Source organism: Rhinolophus hipposideros (genome assembly GCF_964194185.1).
Source record: "Rhinolophus hipposideros genome assembly, chromosome: 9".
NCBI lineage: Eukaryota > Metazoa > Chordata > Mammalia > Chiroptera > Rhinolophidae > Rhinolophus > Rhinolophus hipposideros.
Window position 1 is genome coordinate 89500996 of NC_138055.1, and position 12304 is coordinate 89513299.

A 12304-nucleotide genomic window follows, 5' to 3' on the forward strand; every position below is an offset into this window, starting at 1 on the left:
CATCCCGGATCTGCCATGTGTACCAATTAGTCACCAATAAACCACCCCCTCATACAGGCAAGGCCTTCTGCAGGTTTGGTACTAACTAAACAAGGGGTACAAAGAAGAGTCCATCTTGAACGGTTCGGTATTACCATTTTAGGTTTGAACATCACACAACTCTAGTCAGTTGAACCATCGCTGTAGTTCTCAATTTCTTTGAACAATTCTTCACTTACTTAACAGCTATTAATTAGGTATTATCTATGTGCCAGTTTGGGGATACAGCAGTGAACAAGATAATATGCTTCGTTGTTCCTCCCACCTTCTAGGAGGGAAAGTAACACTGAAGTAATAATTATAGTAAAGTGGATGGATTTTATAGACATAATGAAGTAGGGGGTTTTGATCTTAAGAGGGTCAAAGACAGTGTTCCTGAGAAGATATGTTTAAGCTGAGAACTTGACTGGCCTAGTATGACGGGGATGCTGAGGCTAATCCTGTGACATTAGGAGCCAGTAGCCTCCACCCTCTAGCTCTCTCTACCAGAAATATTTGCAGGATTCTTGGCAGAAAGTACTGTCGCTCCCTCTTCTGTGTTCCCACCGTACTCTACCTCTGTTTTATTGATCTAATAGGAGAATTATATTGATATTAACCGTTGTCCCCCCATTAGAACTGAGCCTCTCAAGGGCAGGTTTCTCTTTTCCTCTGTAGATGATTTCATTGCAGTGTCTGACCCTGCAGTGGTGCACTGCCCTGCAAATAAAGATGGAACCAGTGTAAATGTTAATAAATATACACACTCTGTGCCACACATTGCAGTAGACACTTCGCCTATATTACGTCATTTAACTCTTCCAGCAACCCTGAGGGGAAGTAAATACTACTACTATCAATACTGTATAAATAGTCAAAGCCCAGGATGGCTAGCCCAAGATTACATATCTAGAAATAGCAGAGTGACAACCCAAGTCCCCTGCTCACATCAAAATGCCACACTGAATCCATAAATGTCGATTGTAATGTCAGTCTGTGACCTGAGGGCATTTAAATCTGTGTGGTGCCCATGTGAAGGGCGTAGATGTAGACGGCGGTTTAATAACTACGCTCGGTGGTATGCTGGCCGTAAGCTGTCGGACGTCCCTGTGTGTGCGTGCAATTCAGTCAGGTCTCCAAATGTGACTTGCTCCGAGAGGCTTCCCCTGCCCACCCCATCTAAAACATTCTAAAGTGTGCACACACTTGACTTCTGTCCCCTCCTGGTTTTATTTTTCTTCCTGGCTTTTATCACAGCTTTAGACAGTGTTTATCTAAAGCCCCAATTAGAATACAAATTCTGTAGGTTGGGGGTTTTATTTGACTTGTTTCTTGCTGTATTTCTGTGTGTAGAAACTGGCAAGTCATAGACACTCAGTCACTATTTGTGAAATGAATACAGAATTCTAGGGAGTGAAATACAATTGTCTGTTGCCTGTGGAGGAAATACGCTCTGGATTTGGGTCCGCTTGAGTTTAAATCCCAGAAACGTCATTTCTTAGCTATAATACCTTGGGCAAGTTATTTAACTGCTCTGAGCCTAAGATGTTTATGAAGATTAAAGATACAGAACATGGTACAGCGCCTGACATGCAGTTATGAGTCAAGTGTGTATTATTGCTAGGTATTGCCATTATTATTATTCACATCATTATGACATGTTTAGTAGTGAAATTAGTTGTCTTTTGTTCTAGTCTTTTATCTAGTGACATTCAGCAAATTGCAGTGATTAAAATGTGTTTAATGAACTTAAAGTCAAGTTTAAATGAGAGCAAATGAGCTTACATTTATTTGTTATCTTGCTTCTTGCCAATCACCTTGCAGGGTGCTTTACATATACTATTTAATTTTAATTTTTTTGTATTCTGGTAAGTAGTAAGTAGATAACATCTTCACAGGTAAGAAAATAGATTCAGAGATTGAAATTTTTGTCCAAGGAAATGCAGGAGAAATAATAATATTAATAAATAATTATAATAGTAATGTCATTAGAAGTCAAGCATATCTAACATGATACTAACATAAACCTTAAAGTTGTTTCCTCTATGTGTTTTTGGTCTCTTTAAATCTGTTTTTCTAGACACCAAGGGAAAAAAAATCTGCGAGTAAAAAACTCAGGTACATGGGTAGCATTAAGACTGGTATCACAGGTTTGAGTCCTGTGTAAAGGGTTCATGATCCCTGTTGAAAGGAGGAAAAAAACATTAGTTACTTTGAAAAGCTCTGCCATTGGTAAAATGAGAAGATACAAATAAGAGTAGTAATGTACTTGGCATAATTTTTGTCTGCTATTAAAAGACTAAAAACTACAGTAAGCAATGGTGTCAGTTTTTTATGTGAAACATAGTGCATTTGAACTTGGAGCAGTACACAAGTTTTCATGTATCCAGAGAGTAATGAGCCTTGGGGAATCAGGAGGTAAACTAATTTTCTTTGATAGAACTAGCTGGATTTGGTAGAGAGTTTGAAGAGGCTTGTTTTCCAATGGGATCATAAGGTATGTTCAAATTCCTGTAAACTAATGGTTCATACCAGTAAGAATCTGGCTGAATCCAGCCTCATAACAACCAAGTTAGAAATAATGGGGATTTTTAATTACTTTGTTTATGTAATTTGACTTTGTCACTGATTATATTAGCCTTTGGATTTCAAGGTTTGAACATTCTGTCTGGGAAAAACAGAATTAAAGCAGTCAGGGCGAAATTCCTCTTAGTTTTTGTATAACAGATTGCAATTCACCCAGTTTTTTACAGAAACCATTGAGGCTGATTCCTGATTAGATAGGGGTTGAAAAGTTGAGGAAAACGTATTTTTTTCTTTCACAGCTGTAATTTTTTGTGCTGTCCCAGAGATCGAAATCAATTGGAATTAGCTGAAATGGTTCCTTTATAAATTTTATTTTTGCTTCTATCCATATGTTTGGATTATACATGTAAAAGAAAATTGTATATCATGGGCTGTATCTTGGGAACATTTGGAATGATTTTCAGAGTCATTCCATTACTCCAATGTGATTTGATTAAGATTAAACGTTCTTATTTTGAATCAGACTGTTAATCTTAAACCAAACAGTTCTGCGTATACTTCCCAGTGTTTTAGGTGCTAAAGAACAATTGTGAAATCCTTATTTCAGAATTTCTCAGAAAAACTGGTTTTGTTCATCCACACTGAATACTGACTTTATAATTTACCAGACATTAAACTATAGGATAAAAACTGGTAGGGTATGGAAAGATGGTTTCTATACTTAAGTACATTATAAGATTAATAGTATTGAGTTTCCTTACATCGTGTAAATAACTTATATGCCAGAAGATGCATACTTTGTAATTGCTGCCTTCTCATTATATATAATTTGAGGTATACCTTGAAAGAAGTATAGGGCTCAGTTGGCTAAAAAGAGGATTCTTGTTGGTGAAAATGTGCATTAAGTATTCAGTGAACCAAGTAACCAGTTTGGACTTACTTTGGACAGATAGGAGTAGAGACTGAGGTAGAAGTTGGATTGTGAGTGCTTTCCGCACCAGATTAAAAAAACTAAGAGAACTGCAACATGGACAGAAGGAACACCGAACCAGACACCGCGGAGCCTGGGTTCTAGTTTTGCCGATGAGTGGCTAGACCCTTACCCACTGCAGTACAGACTCCAGTTTTTATTCTAGGTGCTGAAGATGATGCCGTGCATCTCGGAGCTGTCTGATACCTACTAGACTAGACCAGACCAGACCCTCCATAGATGCCAGTTGAGTTAATGAATTCATTCTAACTTTCACATGGTATTAATTTCTGGCGCACAGTGACCTTATTTGATCAAGGAGGAACTCACTCAGATTCTTTTGAGATCTGTGATTCTGTGGCCATCTTTTACATGTGAACTGTTAACCGTTTTTGAGCAGTGTGATGTGAGTTAAATGGTGTCAGATGATTGGAAATGGATAAATATCAGGTGATTAAATGAAGCCAGATGGTTGAGCTGGCCACAATGTAAAATACAATTTACAGATGGAGAGAATGGAAACAGTGAGGCCCAGTTTGAATTGGTCTGGACTTAAAGAGGTGAGGTTTTGATCATCTGGACTTTAGTGGTGACAGTTGTTATGCAAAAGAAGCAACAATTTTGAGAGGTAACAAGTCAGTAAAAATCACATTTTGCCTGGCTAGAAATCTTTGGCTGTTGGAGGGGTAGTAGGAGTATTAGTAGCAGAACTGTTTACCAGCAGTTTTAAACATTTATCTTTGTTAAAGAGCTCATAGAGATAAATATTGTGGGAAGAAGCATCCAAGAATGACTAAGTTTTCTGTTCTAAATCATGGAAATGATGATATCATTGAAAGAAATGGGGAAATCCAGAGAAAGGCAGGTCCTTTCTGATAGAGGAATTAGACTTGAGACATATAAATAGTTATCTGTATATAAATGGTGTTTTTATTGTTTATATTGAAAACTCTTATTTGATATAGAGAAAAGGCTGGTCTTTTTTAGATGTAGATAGTTGTGTCTACATTAGACTGTTGTCCAGATAAAGCTATCTCGTTTCGGTTTTGTTGTTGTTGCTCAGTAGAGTTTAAAAACCTCCTCCCGTCTTTATAGCTGATAAACCTGCGAAGCAGGCAGGGAACGAGGCACCTGTTTCCTAGTTCTGTGGCTTTCCTCTAGCCAACCATAATCCTAAATAGGCCTGCTCACACACGTCAGTTAAAGGTAATGCTGGACCACATCGCTATATTTCTGACCAATACCTGACATCCTGCACTTCAACTTGGTACTGATGAATAGTGTGAACCAGAGATCAAGGTAGCTACTTTGAAAGAGCTTATTAGAAGTAATAGTCATTTCCAGGCTTTAGAGTAGAAGTATTCCTACCAAATAGCTGCTAAGACCTTATCTTATGCTACTGTTGTTGAGCTGTAGTATCCACTGTCTTGATGTGGATTCAAATTTACCACAGTACAAGGGATAGGACTTCATTCTGTTCCCTGTTACAACAGTGCAATGAACAATGCTTTTTCTACCATCCTTGTGAATGCCGTGAACTAAAACCTTTCCTTAATCATTAAAATCAGAGAAGGAGTTATGTGGGTCCATGAGCTCTTCCTGGCCAATGGAAATGTCTTAGGTCGTCTGCACATAGAGGCTTTTAATAGAAGGGACGGGACAAGCATAAGTTCTTACCACTTCTGTGCACTGATTCACAGCTATTTATTTTGTGGTGTACCATGAGAGAGAGGTAAGGCAGATAACCTTAATAGTACCACTTTTTAAATTAGGTAAACAGAGGAACTATTAGCTACACTTTTCAAGTAAGTTTAAGGGATATGGCCCATGTCACACAGAGGCTTCTTTTATGAGAGATGGAACGGAGAACCCAGCCCAGTGTCGTGATTTCCTTGTCCAGTGTTCTTTTGGCTACATACTTGGAGTTTCCATTTTGGTCATTGAACTCAATCCCCTTTTTCTTTTAAAAGCATAGTTTCAACATGATTAGGGTGAAGGGAGTGTTTAGATAAATAGATTTCTGGTGGAGGTGTTGATGTCAAGGAGGCAGAACCTGTGGACGTAATGGGTGGAGCTTTGAGCAAGTAAAAATCTCATTTTGCTTGTCTAGGAACCTATTGCTGTTGGAGGAGAAGCAGGAAGAATAGTAGCAGAACAGTTTCCTGGCTGCTCAGAATGTAGTTTTGTTTAGAGGGCCGATCTGGAATAAGTAGATTGTTGGCTGGGCAGAGCAGACTCCTTCCTATCTGAGAGTTGGGAAAGCATGGCTAGTGTAAAACAAGAAATTATGCTTCAGTCTGATTTTGATGTCTGCCTTGTTTATGCTGTGGGCTAATTTACTCTGTTAATTTACGTCTTACCCATTTCTCCTCCTTGTTTTCCTCTAACTGTAACAAGTCTAATTTGCCTTTTCTGATGGATTTTACAAAGAAAGATTTTTGCTCAGTATTTGTCATCGTAAATTCTCATTGTTGCTGCTGCCCTCAAAAGGATTGTGTAAATGAGGTGGGTAAGAATTTTCAATATATATGAAAGGTATATTGTAGTCATTTAGTGATATGTTTAGAAAGTTCCAGGTAAAGCATTGATATTGTTTATTTATTGTTATTGCTTTTTGAAATATTTGAAGTTTTGTAACTTACACAACATTATGTGTACGCAGGAAGGAGACTTTTCTCAATTTTGAATGGTTAGGAGTTTTACTTTTATGAAAGGGTAGTTAAGTGTTACATTAACACATTTGAAAATTAAGCTTTTAAGAAGCAAGTGCTGACGGTTTTCAAGAGTAAGAAGATTGAACCAGAAGAATACTATATTATGACTCACTTTTATTTTTCTAGCCAATTAGTTGGCAAACCATAGGTATACAGAATTCAAAGAAAAACTCAAAGTCTTTAAAATGCATGTATGTGTTTTTGGGTTTTCTTAGTTCAAATAAAGTGACATTTTGTAAATATCTCATGTTGATGTGCCTTTGGGGGTGAGTCACAGTTTTTCGTGTTTTTTTCTTTTGTACTCCATTTAAGATTGCACAAAAGTGGCTTTCATTTTTTGTCTTAAGAGAATACATAATTTTGTATAACCCCAAAACTATTTTAAATGGATATACATTAGATGTTCAAGAAGTCCTTTTTTTAATGCAGAGAAACATGCTACTGTCCCATGTCAAAAAACGCAGTATGGCACTACTGCCTAAAGAGAGATCTTGGGAATTACAAAAAGTAAAAAGAATATTTCTAGAGTCGATTGGTTGCTTGTCTGGAAGAATGGAATAGGAGGGTATGCGTCTTTAACTATTCATTTTTCTTACGTATAAAATGTTAGCCTGACTTAATCTACCTTCATACTGTGTTCTGTTTTGTGTTTTTGAACCTCATTCAGAATAGGTGAGCAAAACTTTATTTTTACTCGTCAGAACAGGACTGGAATCGGACTGTGTGGGATTATATTAAGGAGTAAAGAAAAGTGACATTTGGAGGATTTTTAGGCTCTAAGTCGATCACCATTGTCGAAGTAGATGAACTAAATGGAAAAAAGATGAAATCATTAAAACATTTCTCATCATTACTTTGTTTTTGATTGGTCCTGAAAATCATGTTTTAGAATATCTCGACTAACTTTTTTTAATTAAAAATTATTATCTCATTTATATGTGATACTGATCTCATTTATATGTGAAATCTAAAGAACTGAATAAATAAGCAAAGTAAACAAATAGTCTCAGAGATATAAAGGAAAAACTGATGGTTGCTACATGGGAGGGAGGTGGAGATGAGGGAGAAGGTGAGGGGATTAGACAGCATAAATTGGTAACTACAATAATGCCATGGGGATATAAAAGACAATTTGGGGAATATAATCAGTAATGTTTTAAAGACTTTGTAGGGTGTCAGATGGGCACATGTCTTATTAGGGAGACCACTTCATGGACAGTGTAGGTGCCTGACCTCTGCAGTGTACACCTGAAGCTGAAGCTGAATAATATTGCATGTCAACTATAATTTAACATATATGTATAGTCACGGGATGTGGAGTACAGCATAGGGAATAGAGTCAGTGAAATTGTAACAGATATATACGATACAAGGGGGCAATAGATGGGGGCGGGTTATCACTTTGTGAGGGGTAAAATGTCTATTACATTGTTTTCTACACCTGAAGCTAATAAAAAATGATTAGTTATAAAAAAATTAAAAATACATGGACATTTCTCATTTCTTAAGAACAAGAAGTCTATGAGGATGATGCATGTATCAAAACCTGTACTTACTTGTTTATTATAAGCAGCTTTCTATTATGTGTCCCAGATGACTTTGCAGTAGGTCACTTTAACGGTCAGTGAGGTTTCTTACTCATGTTTACATTTTTGAGGGCATTTTTTATATACAGTCCCTATATAGTATTCTTGCTTCTTCTCCAATGATTCAGAATACCTCTGCTAGATATTTTGATAATCCTGACTTCTTGATGCTAGCTGGCTGGTGAAATTTCTTTTTACCTTTTTCATTATCTAAGTGAATAACAGTAAGCAGCCTTAATCTTTTAATACCAACTGCTGGATTAGCCATTTTATTGGCTACCTTGGCACCTGCAATGCATTTTTTAAGGCAGCAGTGGCATCTGAATATGTGAAGTTTTACTGCCAGAGGCCAAACGACATTCTTCTAAATGTATGTGTTACTTAGCATTGGTATGGAATTTTCTATACTTAAGTCTTGGCTTTAGGTTGACAAAAGTAGCCTAACCAAGTAGATTCAAAGTGTTACATGATGCAGTTTCTGGTTTTGCTATTCTGACTTTATGTATCATTTGTTCAACTAGTATTTCTCTTTGTAAATAGGAATTCTTTTTTGTAAAGTCATGAATGTACGTATGTTTGCATGGATAAGATTAACAAGAGGATTATTTATTTATAAGGATAACCTAGGAGGAAAGCAAGCTTACTGTGTATCTGGGTGAGATTAAAACAGCTTTTTGCTTTAGCACTATTTCCTTGTTTTCATTAGATTTATTATGTGAAATCAAAAACCATTTGGGGAAACTTAATTTGCTGGATTTGAAAATTAAGACCGAGGAATACAAATTGTGACCTTGTAGTCATTGCTCAAAAAAGAAACTTCAATACATTGATTTAACTTTAGAGTCAGCTCTACTGCATAGTTCCTTTCTGTGGAATGTTAACCCTAGCAGTAGAATCTTCCAAATTAGGACTTTTGAATAATACGATGAGTAAATATGAGAGTTATCCCACCACAGTTCCAGTAAAGACTTTTTTAGATCTAAGCTTTTGATGTGCATTTGACCCTTGAACGACACAAGTTTGAACTGTGCAGGTCCATTTATACATGGATTTTTTTCAATAAATACAGTACTGTAAATGTGTATTCCCTTCCTTAAATAATTTTCTTACTTTTTCTCTTCTCTAGCTTATTGTAAGAATATAGTATACGACACATGTAACATACAAAATAGGTGTTAATCAACTGTTTATGTTATTGGTAAGGCCAACTGTAAGCTATTAATAGTTAACGTTTTTTGGGAATCAAAAGTTATAAGCAGATTTTCAACTGCTCAGTGTGGGGGAGGTGGAGGGGGTTGGCACCTCTGACCCCTCAGTTTGTTCAGGGTCAACTGTATTTTGTTTCAGTCTATGAGAGATTATATGCATTTCTGTGATTTGTCAAAGTATCGCTAATTTTGGTTTAATATAGCTTGTCACTCATTATTAGAATTTATATATATTCTAACTTTACTTTTCTAGTTCTTCTGCCCTTTTCCCTAATCCTTATCAGTGTAGCTCTTTCAACCCCTATTCATGTGGTTACTTAGATGAGGTCGGAATAATGAGATGGTTTTTGCCACACCACCTCTCAGATAGGGGTGTTTTGTTATTCTCATATCTTACGTATATTTCCCACACATTGTTGAAATTTTTATATGCAAAGAATTTGCGCTTTATGAAGATTCTAAAATATCACTGTGATGCAGTATAGTACTTACATGTAATAGTATGTAATAGTGGTATTGAGTTTTCTAGTGAAATTAATTTGTCTTTCATATGGGTTTGATATATCACTTTTCATTTTACGTTTCATACGTGTAAGACAATTTGTTCTTCAGTTATCATGACAAACCCATCCAAATCCTTAACTCCTTGTTGAGTTTGTTAGAGTACTGCAATAATAGGATACCTGCCAAACTAAGTATGTGAATTCATGCCCACACATGTTCAAAACAGTTAAATGTTGTGTTGATTAATGTGTTAGGGAACAAGGTTGAACAAAAGATATCCTAACCAATTAGAACATTTGGCCTTCTTTTTAGCCAATAACTTCTTTTACCTGAAACAGCAGAAGATGTTGACAACAGCCTAAATTTCCCCCTAGCCACATATAGAGGCCATGGAAGTAAGTGACTCCACTATTTAACTAACTGTTCCTTTTTATTTTCCTGTAAGAACTAAATTGCCACTACCCAACTCAGCCTGCATGAACCAGCTCCTACAGACAAATCAGAAAAAAAGCCAAGTTGATAAGGCAATGTAAGGGGTCAATTGAAAGTCAAAGTTCAAAGGCTCTGACTTCATTAATGTGTTTTTGTCACTTTTTATGGTTTTCAGGGGGTGAAGCCAGCCAGTTTTGACAAAGTAGCAATTCCTGAAGTGAAGGAAATTATTGAAGGGTGCATTCGGCAAAACAAAGATGAAAGGTGAGTTGCCTCATTTGACTCGTTGCTTAAACAAAAACCGAAAATATAACATGCTCTGAATACAACTGCTCAATCTAAGGTATATTTGATACTTTACTTGTCATTTGTTTCTCCATTTATGTTATGTAATATCTTTAAAAATAGAGTTCTGTCCATTGAGGGTAGTACTCAGATTTGATATTTCAAAATGTGAAAATGTGGTTTGCTAGAGTTTGAGTAAACCAGAACCACCTTAAACATAGTTACTGCATTCAGTGAGAACTGCTTACTTAGAGCATCAGCGTGATTTGAAAATTCAATACGGTTCAACCTCTAATGTAGCAAATCTGTTCCCTAGTTTTTTACCCACTGAATTCTAAAAGATGAAATAAAATCTGGGCTCTTTAAAATCGGCTCAGCTATACAGGTGTTGATTTTTATTATGCCAGAATTGAAGAAGAGCAAAACATCAAAATTCCTTTAAGTAGAAAGAGACGACTTCGCCCAAAGTTTAGGAGGAGATCTGGCTTAGTCATTTGTACTAACAGGACTTTTCTCAGAGGAGTGGCAAGTGTCTGATCTGCCATATAGCTGATTCATCACCCGTTAGGCATGGCAACATTCCAGTGTCTGTTTTTGAAAAATAATCTGCCTTCCCCGTCCGCCCTCACCCTCCAAAAAAGTAGTAGATCAGCCAGTACAAATATCAGTTGTAAGCTGAGCAGTCTGCAGGCTGAAGAATGTGAGTGATCAGGCATATCTACCAAATTAAAGAATTCCATATCTTCACTTCTCCAGTCTCATACTCTTTTCATAACTTAATTATTTGAAAGAGCTTAACATCATGATCTTTAAGGCTTTTTAGTAGAAATTTAGTTTGGGTTTCTATTTTTATGTACACTGATTGAAAAGGAGAGCACTTAATCTCTTTAAGAAGTTTTCTTACTATAAACAAAGGAATATTTGTTTCTAATCTTATAACATATTTCTGTTTCTTTTCTGGATGGAACAGTTTACTAGATTACTGGTATTTGAGACCATTTATCTAAAGAAGATTGTTCCACAGTCAGAGTTCTGCTTGCTTAGTACACAGATTATTGACCAAGGAATTGAGAGAATTTTGGGGGGTAAATTAAGGTTGCTGTAGTAAAAGGAATAGAAAATAGAGATGGTTTTTTCCACACCACCTCTCAGATAGGGGTATTTTGTTATTCTTATATCGTATGTATATTTTCCACACATTGCTGAAACTTTTATTTGCAAAGAATTTACACTTTATGAAGATTCTAAAATACCACTGTTTTGCAGTTTAGTATTAACGTGTAATAGTGGTATTGAGTTTTCTAGTGAAATTAATTGGACAATTTTTTTTACATGGGTCTAATATATCTCTTTTCATTTTATGTTTCATACATGTAAGACAATTTGTTCTTCAGTTATCATGCCAAACCCAGCCATATCCTTAACTCCTTGTTGAGTTTGTTAAAGCGTACTGTTACAATAGGATACCTGCCAAACTAAGTACGTGAATTCATGCCCACGCATGGGTTTACTGTTCAAAATAGTTAAATGCTGTGTTGATTAATGTGTTAGGGAACAATGTTGAACGAAAGATGAACTTGAAATCAAAAGATTTGTTTTCAAGTTTTGATTCCACCATTTCCGACTTTTATAACTACGAGCAAGAATTTCAACCTTTCTGAACCTCCATTTCCTAATATTTAGGCTATCTCAATGGATGTTGATCAAGGATCAAATGAGATCATACGTATGAGGATTTTTTTTCTTAACTATAAATGCTATATAAACAATTGTGGTATTTTGAAGCTATGATATTTTTGTATTGCTATCATTAGTACACTGTTAACTAGTATGAATTTAGATCATTCGTTTAAAAAAATAACATGTTCAGTTCTTATTTGTAAATGAGTTTGTTACGTTGTTCTGTAACTTGAGAGTAAAACGCTGTAGTCACTGTTCAAATGGAGCAATGTAGAAATGAGTTATAAAATTTCCCTTGTTTTTCTTTTTGTAGTCCTTTTTCATTATTCCAAGAATAACAGTCAGCCACACTCGAAAATTATCTTTTCAATCTAATGGCAC

At 36.0% G+C, this 12304-nt stretch overlaps 1 protein-coding gene across 22 annotated transcripts in view; it reads left to right on the forward strand.

Annotated features, from left to right (window-relative positions):
• Positions 1-12304, forward strand: part of WNK1 (WNK lysine deficient protein kinase 1) — a 145571-nt gene that overhangs the window by 89028 nt on the left and 44239 nt on the right. For all 22 annotated transcript variants that reach the window (XM_081059264.1, XM_081059280.1, XM_081059282.1 and 19 more), the window contains exon 5: positions 10134-10222. In XM_081059264.1, the coding sequence (XP_080915390.1) occupies positions 10134-10222 (89 nt within the window). The remainder of the gene's footprint in view (positions 1-10133; positions 10223-12304) is intronic.